This window comes from Callithrix jacchus, chromosome 8 (genome assembly GCF_049354715.1).
Source record: "Callithrix jacchus isolate 240 chromosome 8, calJac240_pri, whole genome shotgun sequence".
Lineage (NCBI taxonomy): Eukaryota > Metazoa > Chordata > Mammalia > Primates > Cebidae > Callithrix > Callithrix jacchus.
Genome location: NC_133509.1, coordinates 108,083,129 through 108,101,114, shown reverse-complemented (window position 1 = coordinate 108,101,114; position 17,986 = coordinate 108,083,129). Strand labels below are relative to the sequence as shown.

The 17,986-nt window shown below is 38.9% G+C and overlaps 1 protein-coding gene across 2 annotated transcripts in view; it reads right to left on the bottom strand.

The window, feature by feature from the left end:
• The window catches only part of RBM25 (RNA binding motif protein 25), a 61,429-nt gene that overhangs the window by 9,642 nt on the left and 33,801 nt on the right, over window positions 1-17,986 (bottom strand). Inside the window, exons 8-17 of one of the 2 annotated variants that reach the window (XR_013521369.1) lie at window positions 14,609-14,662; window positions 14,300-14,383; window positions 10,599-10,885; window positions 7,912-8,134; window positions 7,709-7,798; window positions 5,492-5,565; window positions 3,619-3,769; window positions 2,252-2,576; window positions 1,607-2,100; window positions 1,179-1,277 (exon numbers count right to left, since the gene is read on the bottom strand). Coding sequence is in view for 1 of the 2 variants with exons in the window: in XM_002754083.6 (XP_002754129.1) it covers window positions 1,179-1,277; window positions 1,607-1,881; window positions 2,252-2,576; window positions 3,619-3,769; window positions 5,492-5,565; window positions 7,709-7,798; window positions 7,912-8,134; window positions 10,599-10,885; window positions 14,300-14,383; window positions 14,609-14,662 (1,662 nt within the window). In the remaining variant the exon portion in view is untranslated. The remainder of the gene's footprint in view (window positions 1-1,178; window positions 1,278-1,606; window positions 2,101-2,251; window positions 2,577-3,618; window positions 3,770-5,491; window positions 5,566-7,708; window positions 7,799-7,911; window positions 8,135-10,598; window positions 10,886-14,299; window positions 14,384-14,608; window positions 14,663-17,986) is intronic. The other variant, XM_002754083.6, reaches the window with a different exon arrangement.

Here is a 17,986-nt window from a genome sequence, read left to right as displayed (position 1 = left end):
TTCCGCTCAGGGGGCCTCCTGAAGTGGAGGAATTACAAGGCGTGAGCCATCACACTTGGCCTTGAGTTAACGTTTTATAGAACATTATCTTCGGCTGGGCACAGTGGCTCGCGCCTTGTAATCCCTGCACTTTGGGAGGCCAACGTGGGTGAATCACTTTAAGTCAGGAGTTCTAGACCAGCCTGGCCAACATGGTGAAACCCCCTCTCCACTAAAAATACAAAAAATTAGCTGGATGTAAACCAAACACCACATGTTCTCACTCGTAAGTGGGAGTTAAACAATGAGAACACATGGACACAGGGAGGGGAACATTACACACTGGGGCCTGTCGGGAAGTGGGAGACTAGGAGAGGGATAGCATTAGGAGAAATATCTAATGTAGATGACAGGTTGATGGGTGCAGCAAACCACCCTGGCATGTGTATACCTATGTAATAAACATGCACATTCTGCACATGTATCCCAGAACTTAAAGTATAATTTAAAAACAGAAAAGGAAAAGAAAATTAGCTGGGTGTGGTGGTACGTGCCTACAATTTCAGCTTTTCAGGAGGCAAAGGCAGGAGGATCACTTTACACTGGGCGCTCAAAGCTGCAGTGAGCCATGACTGCACCACTGTACTCCAGCCTGGGCAATGATAAGACTCTGACTCAAAAAAACAAAAACTAACAACAAAAAACAACTAATACCTGTCAAGAACACAGCCTGTCAGTCAATAAACACTGATCGTTACTATGATATGAAAGGAATTATTTTGATCCTATCCAAAGAATGGGTGACTGACAAAGGAGTTGATAGGAAAAGCTACTCATTATGTCCACAAAATCTCAACATAATTCTTCCAACCAAAGATGATGGCACAGCATTCTCAGGGACAGGAAGAGAGAGCACATAATTGGCAGTAGCCGGCAATTCCATTCTCCTTGACCCTTTGAAATATGGTGTGAGGAATCTAAGTGGGACGGAAATGTTCATTTAAAGCAGACAAATCTGCATTTACTGCAATGAATAAAAACACACCAAAAATAAAAATAATTTTGAAAAAGCAGATATAAATCACTTAATTGAACCTAAACCATCATGTAACTTGACTCTAAGACTTTTGCTCTTTATTTTAGAAACTGTCTAATATTTTAATACATAAATATTTGTTGAAAGAGAATAAAAGACTAACCTTAGAACAAACAAAATCAACTAATGTAGCTTCTTCTTCACCTATATATTCTATGATTTTCTTATTAATCCATGGTCTAATTCGACGTTCCATCAGTATCTGCAAAACAAAGCACCATTACTGAATTAAGGAATTCTATCTTTCTATCACATCTATTAAAGCCGCATTTTTCCTGAGACTAAACTATAATGTTAATTCACAAGTTGAACTAAGACAGACATGTATCAAGATACAATCATCTGCTTTTAAGTCTTCAACTACACCAAAAATTTTTAATTAATTTCTTGACTATGGCATTGAGTTGGTATCAAGATGTTCATCTCTACTTATTATTAATACAATCAAACGAATTTTTTTTATTCTAATGAATTTTTATGGCATATTCCAACTGCTCTCAATAACATGATGAAATATAATTTCCTACTCACAGAATCCACAATAGACCAATCCAGGGGATAAGCAAACAGCTCAGGTTTGGCCGTAGGGATTTTCTCAATGAGACTCTTAATGTGTTTACGCTTTTCTTCAGTGTTTACAGTGCCTTTGGCTGCATTTTTATCATCTTCACCATAATCCAAGGGGACCAGTTTCCTTTTTCGTGGTACGTCATCACTGTCTTCATCTTCAAATTTGTTAAAGACACTATCTACAGGTAGTTTCTTTCTCTTCACAGAATTAGGCTGACCAGGACTATTGGAAGCACCTATAGTAAAAACACTCTCTTAGCATGATAACTTAATTTTCGAATGTTTCATTTTATAACCCACCATCCCTCAAAAGTAGTGCAAAACATACTTCCACAAATCTCAGAGAAAGATCCCAACTGTAAAAAATAACTCACTACTCACAAGTGCTAGAAAATTAAACTTTTCACTTCTTCTCAGAACTCGAGGCAGCTGCAGATATAGGAGCACTAGTAAAACTATGAAAACAATCGTGAGCTAGAAAGGCATTTTTTAGTAATCTTCTATCTACCTAACCAAGCACAAATATATAATTCTCCTTAAAGCACAATACAGGTATTTGCACGGGTGAAGGGGAGAAAATAAAGAAGGAAGGAAATGCTAACATACCCAGTTTAAGACTTAATCCTATTTTTGGCCTATGCTCCTCAGGTTGCTGTTGATCTGGTGAATTTTCATGAGGAATAATAATACCACAGGGAGACTCATCCCCAGGAGTGTTGGGTGTTGCATTGCCACTGGCAGAGGAAACCGAGGGAGCAGAACTGATAGGCCTCAGAGTAGGTTTGAGACAAGGCTTTTGCTCTGGCTCTTCTTCCTCTTCCATGGGTTCTTCTCGTTTTTCTTCTTTTTCTTGCTTTTCTTCTTCCTCCTCTTCTGATTCTGGCTCTTGCTTTATTTGTGGCTGCCTGCGCCTCTCAGCCTCTTGTTCCATCTAAAACCAAAACAATAATCAATTAACTACAACTCTACAATATTCAACTTGATCTTTTTTTAAAATGTCTTTTTTAAAAGAGAAAAAGCTGGGCATGATGGCTTACGCAGCGAGCCCTGCACCATTGCATTCCAACCTGGGCAACAGAGTGAGACTCTGTCTCAATAAAAAAACAAAAAAGTCAAAAAACAAAACAAAAATTAGCCAGGCGTGGTGGCGCGCCCCTGTAGTCCCAGCTACTTAGGAGGCTGACACGAGATAATCGCTTGGAAAAAAAAAAGGCCAGAGCAGTGGCTCACTCCTAGGTAACACAGCAAAATTCCTTATCTACAAAAAAGCACAAAGAAGTTACCCAGGCATTCTGGCTCACACATACAGTGTCCCAGCTACTCAGGAGGTTGAGAAAGGAGGATCACTTACTGAGGAGGCAGAGGGTTCAGTGAACCAAGATTCCACCACTGTGCTCCAGCCTGGGCAACAAAGCCAGACTCTGTCTCAATAAAAAAAACAATGGGCACGTGGGCATGGAGGCTCACGCCTGTAATCCCAAGACTTTGGAAGGCTGAGGCGGGCAGATCACTTGAGGTCAGGAGTTTGAGATTAGACTGGCCAACATGGCGAAACCCCATCTTTACTAAAAATACAAAAATTAGCCGGGCGGCAGGCACCTGTAATCCCAACTACTTGGGAGGCTGAGGAAGGAGAATCACTTGAACATGGGAGGCAGAGGTTGCAGTTAGCTGAGACTGAGCCACTACACTCTTGCCTGGGAAGATAAAGCCAGACTCTGTCTAATAAAAAAGACATGCATAGAAAACAAAGAATAAGACGTCTGCAGGATGTTTAGAATGAAGTTGTAAACCAACTAATACTGATGACTTGTGTAATTAAATAAAAAGTACTAATAACCTTCCACCAAATAGCATGTTCCATGGAGCATAAAATGCATTTCCCTTAAGTATAAATTAAACTGCATCATACTTGACTTTAAGATGGCGTGGTAACCTTAAAATAAAATCATGTGAATGTTATATTATCTTACCCTCTGGAGCTCTGCATCTGGATCTGGATGCCCTTCTGCCAGAAGGCGTTGCCTGATTTCCTCAAGCTCCTCCTTCTCTCTCTTCCTATCTCGTTCATCTGCTTCCATTTCCTTTTCTCTATCACGCAACCTTTTCTGAAGAGCACTTCCTCTGCAACAGTGAATGATAAAAGAACTAATTTAATACCCAGGTCATTGAGTAGTGCACATGACATTTCCAACAGCACCTCTTTTCAATACTACAACCCACATGCTAAGAGGTTAAAGAATGTCTTAATGTTCTGTAGACATAGAACACATGAGAATGTGCTCTATACATGTACGTGTGTAACAAATAAGCATCATCTTGTCATTTATCACTATGTTCCCTTCATTCTTAAAGCCCTTCTAGTAAGTGTCTAAACAAGTGAAATGGTCGCTTTCAGAAAGAGGGCTCCCATTTTGAGCCTATTTCACAAGGAATGCTTAATAATTTTTGTTTTCCTAGATACCAACCTAAAAACATATAAAGTAGCATTAGCAACACTAAGAGTTGTTGTATCCTCAATTTAAATTAATTCACTTGTAAAAAAAATCTCGGCCGAGTGCGGTGGCTCACGCCTGTAATCCCAGCACTCTGGGAGGCCGAGGCAGGTGGGTCATGAGGTCAAGAGATCAAGACCATCCTGGTCAACATGGTGAAACCCCGTCTCTGCTAAAAATACAAAAAATTAGCTGAGCATGGTGGCGCGTGCCTGTAATCCCAGCTACTCAGGAGGCTGAGGCAGAAGAATTGCCTGAACCCAAGAGGCAGAGGTTGCGGTGAGCCGAGATCGCGCCGTTGTACTGCAGCCTGGGTAACAAGAGCGAAACTCCGTCTCAAAAAAAAAAAAAAAAAATCTCAAAAAGTAGTACTGAATCAACAGAAAGCAGGTTCTCTCCTATATAGCAGTTCATTATGTCTCAGAATGTTAAAGTTATACATTGCTACTTCATGCTTCTAGTCTTCAGTAATTTAACTGGCAAAAACCTGGCACTCTTTAAATTTAGGCTGATAATTCCAATGTTTTAATTATTTTGGCTATACGGTATTAAATTTAACTAAATTAAATATCTTCATGATGACTGTATCATGTCAGACAAACTACAGATAAAATAGTATCAAGACACTGTTTATATCCCCAGGGAACTTACAGTTTGGGTGGAAGGCAGAACAAAACACACAATTTTGCCATAATGTCATAAATTAACTAGAATGAGTTATTTGCAAATGCCATGGGAACAAAGAATGAGGGAAGGCAGTTGTCACAACTCTCACTTCACAATAATTTATCAATTTGGAGATGGGGTGAGAGAAGTGAGGTCAAACTGCTAGAAGACCAAAATTTCTAGACCAAGCCAGATAGTTACAGACATTAGTTGTAACTTGCTATAAAAACTGGACCTAGCAGACAGGTGTGGTAGCCCACACCTATAGTCCAATCTACTCGAGAGACTGAGGAGGGAGGATTGTTTGAGCCCAAGAGTTCAAGGTTACAGTCAACTATGATCATGCCACTGCATTTCAACTGAGTTAAAACCCTGTATTTAAAAAATTTAAGAAAATTTTTTAAAAATCAGACCTATTTACCACACCTGAAGAAAAAAATAGTGTTATTCGATATAATACTATTATGGGCTCCCCACTACACAAAAGATGCACAGAAATGTTGATCCTTTTCTAATAGCTCTTTTCTCCCCCGAAAAAAACAGTGTATCAGCCTTATAAGTAATTACTACATGCAATGTGAAAGTTTCTTGTTGTCTTATTCTACTTAGCAAATCTGCATTATCAGCTGTGTAGACAGTGGAAACTACAGCTAATAAAAAACCAAGCAACACAAACCTTCTTTACCTGTAATATTTGGGGTCATCTCTATCATCATCATAGTCTTCTAAGAATTCTTTTAGTCGTTTGGCTTCTTTGGCCTTTGAGGAAATTAAGAACAAGGCATAAAATTAACATACAAGTATAATAAAGATTACCCTTCTCTCTTTTGTGGAAACAGGTCTTTCCTAACCAGACATAAACCAAGAGTAAGAGGGAGATTAACAGGAATTTCTCTTCACATAACTTCAAGGAAAACATCGCTGTTTCAATAAAGGAAAGTTACTCCTGGATTACAAAATTCAGTATTTATCAATGTATAATGTATTCAGTTATTTGGTTTAAATAAACTTGTTGGGCTAGCCTAGGAAATGTTATTTTTACTGTCTTCCATAAAAATATTTTCTAATTTAAGTTGGAGCTACATGCACAGTTGCCTCTTTATAATTGTACATAAAATGTTTTCACTGTAAAATGAGCTAATATATAAAACACTATGCCATAATAAAGATAATACTTTGGTTAAAAAGATTTTTCTTATCCCTTTAAATTTAGTTTTCATATACTTCATAATTAAATATAAATTACATTAGACATTTAAAATATTTTACTTCTAAGACAAGTCTGAATAAGGGCTTATCTGAAAAATGCAAACCACATATGTACACAATGCTACAATAAATATGCTCTCTGAATATTATCCTCAAAATACAATACCTAAACTGAGCAACAAAACTGGAGATTGATTATCTTATTAAATAAAAAAATATGGCTGAACGTGGTGGCTCACACCTGTAAACCCAGCATACTTTGGGAGGCCAGGGTGGGTAGATCCTTTGAGATCCAAAGTTGAAGACCAGCCTGGCCAACATGGTGAAACGGATGTCTCTACTAAAAATACAAAAATTAGCTGGGCGTGGTGGCATGCGACTGTAATCCCAGCTACTCAGGAGGTGGAGGTTGCAGTGAGCCAAGATCGCACCACTGACTGCACTCCCGCCTGGGTAGCAGAGCAAGACTCTGCCTCAAGGAAAAAAAAAAAAAAAAAAGCATATGCGTAGGCGCACGCATACACACAATGTATATATTTTAAGGTAAATGATACTACAATAAATAGTTTTTAAGAAATGCAGAATTTAAAATTTAAATCATGTACTCAAATCAACTGAAAGGTAATGTCTACCTAACTCTAAGCTGATAGCAAACAATCCATGAAATGACATGAATCTCCTCCCAGGCTGGAGTGCAATGGCATGATCTCGGCTCACCATAACCTCCATCTCCTGGGTTCAAGCGATTCTCCTGCCTCAGTCTTGAGAGTAGCTGGGATTACAGGCATGTACCACCACGCCCGGCTCATTTTGTATTTTTAGTCTCTACTAAAACAAGGCGCCCAGCCCAATTTTGCAGGCTCTTAAAAAAAAAAAAAGGCCAGGCGCGGTGGCTCAAGCCTGTAATCCCAGGACTTTGGGAGGCCGAGGCAGGTGGATCAGGAGGTCAAGAGATCGAGACCATCCTGGTCAACATGGTGAAACCCCATTTTACTAAAAATACAAAAAATTAGCTGGGCATGGTGGCATGTGCCTGTAATCGCAGCTACTCAGGAGGCTGAGGCAGAAGAATTGCCTGAACAACAGGAAGCGGAGGTTGCGGTGAGCTGAGATGGCGCCATTGCACTCCAGCCTGGGTAACAAGAGCGGAAAAAAAAAAAAAACCTTTTGGCCAGGCACGGTGGCTCACGCCTGTAATCCTAGCACTTTGGGAGGCCGAGGCAGGCGGATCACCAGGTCAAGAGATCAAGAGCATCCTGGCCAACATGGTGAAACCATATCTCTTTTAAAAAAAAAAACAGAGAGAGAGAGAGAGAAAAGCTGCATAAATTCCTGACTTAAATATTACTAAATGACAAATTTATTTTGATAATATACAGAAAGATAAGTGCAGCAAAAATTTGAGAGGAAAAAATATTTGGTGTACTTAAATTGGCTTCAAATTGCTCAAAATACGTAAAAATTAAATTATTCATGAACAGAGACACTTGTGCATTTCAATTATTAAGTTGCTTGTAGTTAGCAATAATGATATAATCTAGGCCAGGCGAGGTGGCTCATGCCTGTCATCCCAGCACTTTGAAAAGACAATGCATTCTAGCCTGGGTAACAAGAACAAAACTCCATCTCAAAAAAAAAAAATCTAATCTAATTTTGTACATGAAAAATCACTTATTTTAGTTCAGAATCTTACCATTTCTCTTCTTCTTTCTTCTTCTCTTTCAGCTTCTTTCTCATATTCCCGGGTTTTCTTTCGTTCTCTAATTTCCCAATTCTTAAGGCGCTAAAAAAAGTAAATTTTCAAAGTTTTAAATTTTATATATAGTATTCTATAAATTTTTATTAACCTATTAAGGGATATCAAGCTTTAAGAATAAAAGCATTTGCTCAATTTACCTCTTGATAAGCAGCTTCTTTCTCTCGGAGTTTTCTTTCAAGTTTTCTTCGTTCATATGCATCTTCTTCATCTTCTTCTCGGTCCCGTTTTTTGTCTTTTTCTCTTTCTCGCTCCCGTTCCCTCTCTCGCTCTCTCTCTCGCTCCCGTTCTCGTTCTCGCTCTCGTTCTCTCTCTCTCTCTCTTTCCCGCTCTCGTTCCCTTTCACGATCTCTACTTTTTTCTCTAATGCAAACACAAGATTTTACAAATCCGTCAGTCTACTGTTTTCAAGACCAAAGGAAAGGAGGTCAACATATATTATGAAATAATATAAATGTCACAGACCAGAATCTAGCACTTGATTTCCACAGAACTATATAACCTCCTCTACACACATCAGCAAGACACAATTCCAGCCCCAAATCCTAAACTGCATTCATTCTAATGTCGGTGTTAAAGCTTACTGGTATGTCCGAAAATAAACACATCCTGAATATAAAACAGTTACGTCATTCAAATGAATGATTAGTTAATGCCCATCATATGCTGGAATATTAGTCAATCACATGATGGTGTAAAACAGAAAAAAGGAAAACTATTAATTCCCAAAAGAAACATGAAGGACTAATGAATTCGTTAAGAGATAGTTTACCTTACCAGTGATCAAGGAGTAAGTGCTGGCAAACACGGAAAACAGAATTTTGACATGCTGCATGGGTAAGTCAGAACTTACAAGTATCAGCACTGAACCTTCTCCAATATTTAAAAATAAGAGTGATAAAATCTAGGCCAGGCACAGTTGCTCATGTTTGTAATCCCAGCACTTTGGGAGAGTGAGGCAAGCGGATCACAAGGTCAGGAGTTTGAGACCAGCTTGGCCAATGCAGTGAAACCCCATCTCTACTAAAAATACAAAAAAAATTTGCTAGGTGTGGTGGCGGGCACCTGTAATCCCAGCTACTCAGGAAGCTGAGGCAAGAGAATCACTTGAACCTGGCAGGCAGAGGTTGTGGTGAGCCAAGATTGTGCCATTGCCCTCTTGCCCAGGTGACAGAGCTAGAGTCTATCTCAAAAAAGTGATAACATCTAATCCCAGCATTCTGAGAAGCTGAAGGCAGGAGGCTTGCTTGAGGCCAGGAAGCATGCTGGCATGTGCCTGTAGTCCTAGCTACTCCAGAGGCTGATGTAGGAAGATCCCCTAAACCCAGGAATTCTAGCGTACAGTGATTTATGATTGTATCACTGCACTCCAGCCTATGCAACAGAGCATGCTCAAAAAAAAAAAAAAGGCTGGGCGCGGTGGCTCATGCCTGTAATCCCACCACTTTGGGAGGCTGAGGCGGGATCACCTGAGGTCAGTTCAAGATCAGCTTGACCAACATGGAAATATCCTATGTCTCCTAAAAGTACAAAATTAGCTGGGCTTGGTGGGGCACGCCTATAATCCCAACTACTCAGCAGGTTGAGGCAGGAGGACTGCTTGAGCCTGGGAGGTAAAGGTTGCAGTTAGGCAACACTTCACCGCTGGATCACAGAGCAACACCTTGTCTCAGAAAAAAAGAATTCACAAAAATTTTTATATAAAAAATAAAACTGGCTGGGCACAGTGGCTCAAGCCTGTAATCCCAGCACTTTGGGAGGCTGAGGTGGGTGGATCACGAGGTCACGAGATCCAGACCATCCTGGTCAACATGGTGAAACCCCATCTCTACTAAAAATACAAAATATTAGCTGGGCATGGTGGCACGTGCCTGTAATCCCACCTCAGGAGGCTGAGACAGGGGAATTGCCTGAAGCCAGGAGGCGGAGGTTGCAGTGAGCCGAGATGGCGCCATTGCACTCCAGCCTGGGTAACAAGAGTGAAACTCCGTCTCCAAAAAAAACATTAAAAAAAAGAAAACTTCCAAAGAATAAAAGAGCCAGACGTAGACAGTAAATATATAGACAGAAAGGTTAAGCTATGGAAGTGCAGTGAGCTACAAAACCAAGTAAACATGCTAGTGGCTGAAAGGATGTGGTGCTAGAGCTGATGTTTCAGTATACAGAACTTCAACTAAAGAGCAACTAAAAAAATGTCCACGGACCCAGGAGACAGCAGGGAGTCATGCCTGCCCAGAAAACTGAGTGGCCACTGTGTTTCTTAAAAAAAAGTGGCTTCAGAAATTAACCAGAGCTGAAAATTATTACTTTCACCCATTGTGTGTGTGTGTGTGTGTGTGTGTGTGTGTGTGTGTGTGTGTGAGAGAGAGAGAGAGAGAGAGAGAGAGAGAGAGAGAGAGAGAGAGAGACAAAGACATGTTGTCTTTAAAAAAATTCTCAGGCTGAGCAGAGTGGCTCACGCCTATAATCCCAGCACTTTGAGAGGCTGAGGCAGGAGGATCACTTGGGGCTGGGAGTTCGAAACCAGGCTAATCAATATTGTAAATCCCCATCTCTACCAAAAATGCAAAAAAATTAGCTGGGCATGGTGGCACAAACCTGTAATCCCAGCTACTTGAGAGGCTGAGCAATAAGAATCACCTGAACCCAGGAGGCAGAGACTGCAGTGAGCCAAGGTTTGCCACTGTACTCCAGCCTATATGACAGAGTAAGAATGTCTCACACACAAAAAGATTCTCTCATTTCATGAATGCAAATGGTACTCTGGAAGACTACCTGGTAGTTCTATTAAAGCTATCAGGAAACAGTGACTTCTGTAAAGCCTTACCTTGATCGACTTCGATCCTTATTACGATCTGAGCTCCTTTCTCGATCCCGGTCACGATCTCTCTCTCGATCCCGATCTCGGTCTCTCTCTTTTGTCCGGTCACGGTCCCTATCCCGTTCTCGTTCCCGCTCCCGTTCCTTCTCCTTTTCTCGTTCACGTTCTCTTTCCCTTTCTCGTTCCCGTTCTCGCCTTTCTCGTTCCCTTTCACGCTCCCTCTCTCTTTCTCTCCGTTCTTTCTCAATTTCCTGTCTTTCTTTTTCCTTTTTGCCTTTCTCTTCTTCCAGTTTCTAGAAACCAATAAAAGCACTTTTAGAGTTAACTCTGTAGCTCCAGTATTCAGATATTTCCCGGCGCAATCCCCAATACTGGGAACAAAAACACCAAACCACTGATATATTAATATTAAATACTTGTGGTTTTATGTGACAAATTAAACTGAAGCAATCACAAGACTAGAAAGATTTCGTGCAAAACCATATACTCTACACAGACCAGGAATCTCCAATCTTGGATGCTGGGAGATCGTGTCAGGTGTGGCTGGCCACTCAATGACTATGTACTAACTAAAATGACCATGAAGAAAGTGGTTCAAAATATTTTCTATAAATACAATCACTTGGGTAAAACTCAACTCTGTCCATTATGGATTTCTGTAAAGCCACAAATTAATTAATACTAATTATAACCCCAGACTGCATATTACCTAAAGTTGAGGGTTTCAAAGGGCAGGTGGTGCAGAATACCCATAATCCAACTAAATAATCTCTGCCCTCCGATTTGCCCACCCTCCAAAAGAAACACAAGCTGAATTCAACCAAGAACTGCCTTATTATCTGTGGAAACATTTACTCCCACCATTACAAGATGGACAGCCCACACAATACAAAAAGTTTGAAAATCACTCACTTCAAGCAAAATATATGTAACTGTAATAGTTTCATTTAAAATATTTAAAAGCAATATACTTATACCCATTATGCCTGTAAGACAATAAAAATATATTTACAATGATAAATCCATCCTTGGAAGGAACGATTGTGCATTAACTTACAGATGCTGTGCTAGGACATGGATCGCCAACACTGGATTAACCTTCCCTACAAGCTATGTTTCTGGGAGGAAGAGCAAGTACATGGTTCACAAATAAACCAAATAACAAAGTCAGACCAAGTTTGTACCCTGACAAGATTACCAGTGTACCACACGGTTTCTACACAAACTCAGAAAAAAATATCCCAAACAGGTACAACAACAAAACACATTTATCCCTTTTGTTTCATGTTTAGTTTCACCAATATGAAATTTAAACTGCAACAATAAAATGTGCATTTTTCTTTTCTCAGTCATGTAATGCATTTAAAACAACTTTAAAAAGCAATCTTACCTGTCAGATACTCTTTTTCTCTTCCTCATGGATCAGAGAACTGATAGCAGATTATGAAAGAGAAGCTAATGTATGAGCAATATATTCAGTTGCTGTGCCGCTCTATATCAAAGTAGTAGAATGCAGGCAAAGCCAAAACTGAATACATTGAAATTACAAAGGAATGAAATGAGAAATGATAGAAAGAAGACAGAAACTGACAGCTATTAAAGGGGGAAAATCTCATTTCTGAAACAGTTCTAATGAATATAAAAATTTATATTGTAAAATGAGGCTAGACTATATAAAACTTACCTCAATGGCATACACTTATAAAGAAATTTGTTTATTTCTGAAATAGATACTTACAGAATATTTTAGCTGTTCCAATATTAATTTTTCTTGTAGAATTCCTCAATTTTTAATTCTTATTTCACTGTGCTACTTATATTCAGTTATATAAATAACCATTTGTTTCAGAACTCATTTCAAAAGTTTGGTTCTAAGTAATGAAAAAGTGAGTGAATCCAGTCCATATTAAATGTTTCCTAAAAGTTTACATATTTTATATACACACACACACACACACACACATATATAAATATATGTAATACATGTAAACATATACATGTATATTTTTAAAGACTGGAGAAAGGAAGTGAGGCGAATCTAAAATTATGTAAGAAAGTAATGAAGGAAAAAGGACAGATTAAAAAATCATAAATCTTACCTTATTCTCTCTTCAGACTCATCCGTGCTGTAAATGGACGCCCCCTGCCACGCTGATACCCTGACAGTCTGTGGTTATTTAATAAACTCATACCAAAACATGCAAAGGTTCACTGAGCTCATTTTTTGTTACTGGAGTTTCAAACAACCCTTTTAGCCAAACCACCCAATTTAAAAAAAAAAAAAAAAACTTTTTGGTTTTTCATTTTGATTTCTTTTTATTTTTAAAAGACATTCTGAAAATTCAAAACATTTCCTCCACTGAATAATACTAAGGCAGTGAAATGCCGAACAGATTCTCAAACTTTAAAGCAAATATATTTTTAAATTTTTCTTAAAACGTGATTTTCTCATCATTTACCAATAACATGACAGAGTTTAACAAATAAATAAAAACAAAAAGGGGGTAAACCACACACACAATCATATACCATTTTTAAGCTTACTCAGTCCTGAATTTCAGTATTATACCTAACCAAAATGATTCATCTAAAGTGATTTCCCACAGACCACCTTTTTTCAACTCTCAAAATTAATTTTGGGAGAATTGTTTGTGCTTTTAGACACATTTAATTCTTGAAAAAGCACTGTGTATGTGAGTGAGGGCTGGGCATCTGGATAATATGTGTTCATTGGCATTATATGTGAATTTGAGATTTTGAAAGCAATGGGAAAATGTAAGAATAAAACAGAAAATGAACATTTAACATTACACTGAGTAAAGATCTCTCAGTCTATCAGTAAGAATCAGCAACACCTTATTACCTCTAACATCAAAATACATTTCATGCAGTGTTTGCATTGCACCGTCCAAAAGCATCATTTTCAACACCAGCGAACATTCACAGATGCACTGTCATTGAGAGAAGCTTCAAATAGGCAAAACTCGTGAGTGGGATTTACTAGGCATAAACACCCATTTCCAAGCCAGTTACCCCTTTGCATATTTTTCTGAGGGGGCATCCATAAATATAATAAAAAACAGAAGCTCATACTTACATCCTATTCCTTGTTACTTTCCAAGCTGAGAGTTTCATCTTGCATTAGTCACCATATGATCTCTATCATAATGGTGGGGGTCAATGAATAGATTAGCTTTATGGGAATTTACAGTTCTTCCATGCATCTAAAATTTGGTAAGTCTGGTAACCACTGACCTACTTTTTAATATCTCCCCCACTCAACTTAAATCTATACAAATATAAATTGTAAATTTTAATCTCAGCTCTAAAGAAAAGGTTTTCCTCAGATTAAGTTAAATAACTGCCCCCAGAAAAACACTAGTGTATGTTATCCTGCTGCCCACTGAATCTAATTTAAGTCTGACCTTGATGTTTATGTTGAAATCTAAAAATAAAATTAGCTTCTATGCATATTAAAGTGAGATGACTGCAGAATAGTTAGTAACTGAAAAATCTAAGCACAATATGTCAAGTACCACTTTAATATGGTATTGGTCTTCTGTTTCTTTTTTTCTATCTAAATATCAATTAAACCTATAAAAAGCATTTACAATTATATTCTAATTTAAGGTTGATTTTTTTGTCTCTTTGCTTTGGATTCTGTAAAAAGTCTAGATTGGTACTAAGTGAAAAAACAAGAATACTACCTTATGTGTGTCTCTGAATTTGCTGATCTCTCGAGATATCAGGTCTCTTTTGTCTTCTTCCATTTCTATAGCATTTATATCCTCCTAAAAGAAAATGAGCAAAGGAGGGAATGAATAAAGATCAACCCACATCAATATAAAAAGTTAAAAGTTAGACATTCTGTAAGGCCTTAATGAATAAATAAACAGAACATCCACAATAACAAATCTAACCATCTGAAGTTAAATAGTGAAAAATCAAAGACAAGAATGACAAATCAACAATCAGCAGTAATTACAAGTATTGTCAAACCTACAATGTAAACGAACCTTAGTGATGAGTGGATAAGGGATCAGCGGGGCCACTGGAAATCTGCGGAAAATCTGCGAAAAAATCCACCAAGAATTTTTTTAAAAAAGAAAAACAGAGCTCATACTACTCTACAAAGCATTGCCCTATACATTTGTGATGTGAACAATACGGTACTTCTGTGATGCTTTCTCGATTTCAAATTACTTGAGAGTAAAAGTGATTTCACTCTCTTTACAATAAATCTGATCACACACCGCCTCCTCTCTGGAGACTCCAACACCCCAAACAATGGAAATACAGAAGGTGATCTCATAGTAGCAGCGCTTTCTAATCATACCAACAATATTTACTCACAACTCCTGCCACATAGGAAGATTTAATTATCTCCTCCCAATCCATATCAAATAATTATGTTTAGTTATTTTTCTCCTTTCCCATTAATGAAGAAAGAGGAAGAACAAACTCTATAGGCCTCAATAACCCTACTCCTTACTGACCCTACCAATTACCATTCCTAATAGAATACACCTCATTAGAAAAGTTCTATGACCAAATGAGGAAATACCTGCCCAATAATAAAAATGTATTTAGCCACAAAGAAAACTGAAGATGGCTGAAAAGGTACTGAACTGTAAAATTATGTAAACGGTAACGATCCCTTCATAACTAGTTATAATATATATACTGTGTAGTACTTTTTTATGACATAATGCATGCATATAAAACATGTTAAGCCAGGTGCAGTGGCACACACTCATAGTCCCAGCACTTTGGAAGGCTGAAACAGGCAGATCATTTGAGTCCAAGAGTTCGACACCAACTTGGGCAACATGGTGAAACCCCATCTCTACAAAAAATACAAGAATTAGCTGGGTATGGTGGCACACGCCTATAGTCCCAGCTTCTCAGGAGGCTAAGGCAGAAGGATCACTTTAGGCTGGGTATTCAAGGCTACAGTGAGCCTGACTACACTACTGTACTCCAGTCTGGGTGACAGAGCGAGACCCTGTTTCAAAAAAAATAAATAAAACAAAACAAAAATATTTTGGAGAAATTTTTTTGTTATATTAATTAATTTATTTTTGAGAACACATCTTGCTCTTTCACCCAGGCTGGAGTGAAGTGATGCGATCTTGGCTCACTGCAACCTCCCGCTCCAGGGCTCAACTGATTCTCCTGCCTCAGCCTCCCAAGTAGCTGGGATTACAGGCGCCCGCCACCATGCCCAGCTAATTTTTGTATTTCTAGTTGAGACAGGGTTTCACCATGTTGGCCAAGCTGGCCTTGAACTCTTGAACTCAAGTGATCCACCTGCAGCAGCCTCCTAAAGTGCTAGAATTAAAGGCATGAGCCACCATGCCCAGTGGGATTTCTTTTTCTTACTCTGGTGCAGGCTAAACCAAGCTTACGGGCTCCAGTAATCCTCCAGCCTCAGCCTCCCAAATTGCTGGGACTACATGTGTCAGCCACCACTCCTGGCTTCTTCCAGTATTTTTTTTCTTTTTGTCGCTCTGTCACCAGGCTGAAGTGCAGTGGCGTGATCTCGGCTCCTGGGTTCAAGTGATTCCCCTGCCTCAGTCACCTGAGTAGCTGGAACTACAGGTGCGTGCCACCATGCCTGGCTAACATTTTGTATTTGAGTAGAGACAGGGTTTCACTATGGCCAGAATGGTCTTGATTTCTTGACCTCGAGATCCAACCACCTCAGCCTCCCAAAGTGCTGGGATTACAGGCGTGAGCCACTGCACCCAGCCTTCTTCCAACATTTTTAAAATACTATTTCCTAAAACTTATCTAAGTTTAGCCAAAGGAAATAAGTGTAAGAAAACCAAACCTTTTCTTTCAACCTGGACTGCCCACAGTTCAATTAGTTTAGGGTGACAAAGAGATAACAATCAATTCACTGAGGAGGAATATTTCAAATTGTACTGCTCTTTCAGAAATGTCCAGTTTGATGTTCAATACCGTTATTGTTCAGGGAGGGGAATGCAACATAGTTTCTAAAGAAATGGCAGCTAAAAAATCAAGAGTGGGTGGAAATCTTCAGTGAATGAGATCTGGTTTCTTGCTTATAGTGGAGACATAACAACCACAGGAAAACAAAGTAAAATTAAGGGCTGGGCGCAGTGGCTCAGACTGTAATCCTGGCACTTTAGGAGGCTCAGGCAGGAGGATCACTTGAGCCCAGGCGTTGGAAGTTTTATATATGTATATTATACATATATTATACTATACATATCGTGTGTGTATGTGTACATATTTTACAGAATCCTAGTTTTTAGTATATATAAACCTAGTTTATAGTATATAGAAATCCCAGTATATAGAAACCTCCTATATCGTGTGCGTGCGTGTGTGTGTGTGTGTGTGTGTGTGTGAGAGAGAGAGAGAGAGAGACAGAGAGAGACAGAGAGAGAGAGAGAGACAGACAGAGAGAGAGAGAGAGGTTGATTCCTTGGTGTCTGAGGGAATTGATTCCAGGAGCCCCCACATATACCAAAATCCACAAATGGTTAAGTTCCTTATAAACAATGGCATATAACCTATGCACATTCTCCCATATACTTTAAAACATCTCATATAACCTATGCAAATTCTCCCACATACTTTAAAACATCTATAGATTACATATAATGCCCCATAGAACATAAACACGATGTAAATATTCACTAAACTGCATTTTTTTATTGTATTGCTATTTTTTATATTTCCCCCTAATATTTTCAATGTGAATCCATATTACGTAGAACTCACATGCAGAAGTCTCACTATATACATACACATAAATTGCTTTAATAATATACTTCATTATATATAATTTATATTTCTTTAATAATATACTTTATTACATACAATTATATATACTTTATTATATGTAATAAAGTATATTATTAAAGAAATATATGAACTTTTTTTTTTTGAGATGGAGTTTCGCTCGTTACCCAGGCTGGAGTGCAACGGCGCGATCTCGGCTCACCGCAACCTCAGCCTCCTGAGTAGCTGGGATTACAGGCACGCGCCACCATGCCCAGCTAATTTTTTGTATTTTTAGTAGAGACGGGATTTCACCATGTTGACCAGGATGGTCTCGATCTCTTGACCCCGTGATCCACCTGCCTCGGCCTCCCAAAGTGCTGGGATTACAGGCTTGAGCCACCGCGCCCAGCCCTGATGAACACATATATTTTTTGAGATATAATTTCACTCTGTCACCCAGGCTGGAATGCAATGGCACAATCTTGGCTCACTGCAACCTCCACCTCCTGGGTTCAAGCAATTTTCCTGTCTCAGCCTCCTGAGAAGCTAGGATTTCAGGTGCAGGCCACTGCGCCTGGCTCATCTCTGTATTTTTAGTAGAGACGGGGTTCTACTGCATTGGCAAGGCTGTTCACAAA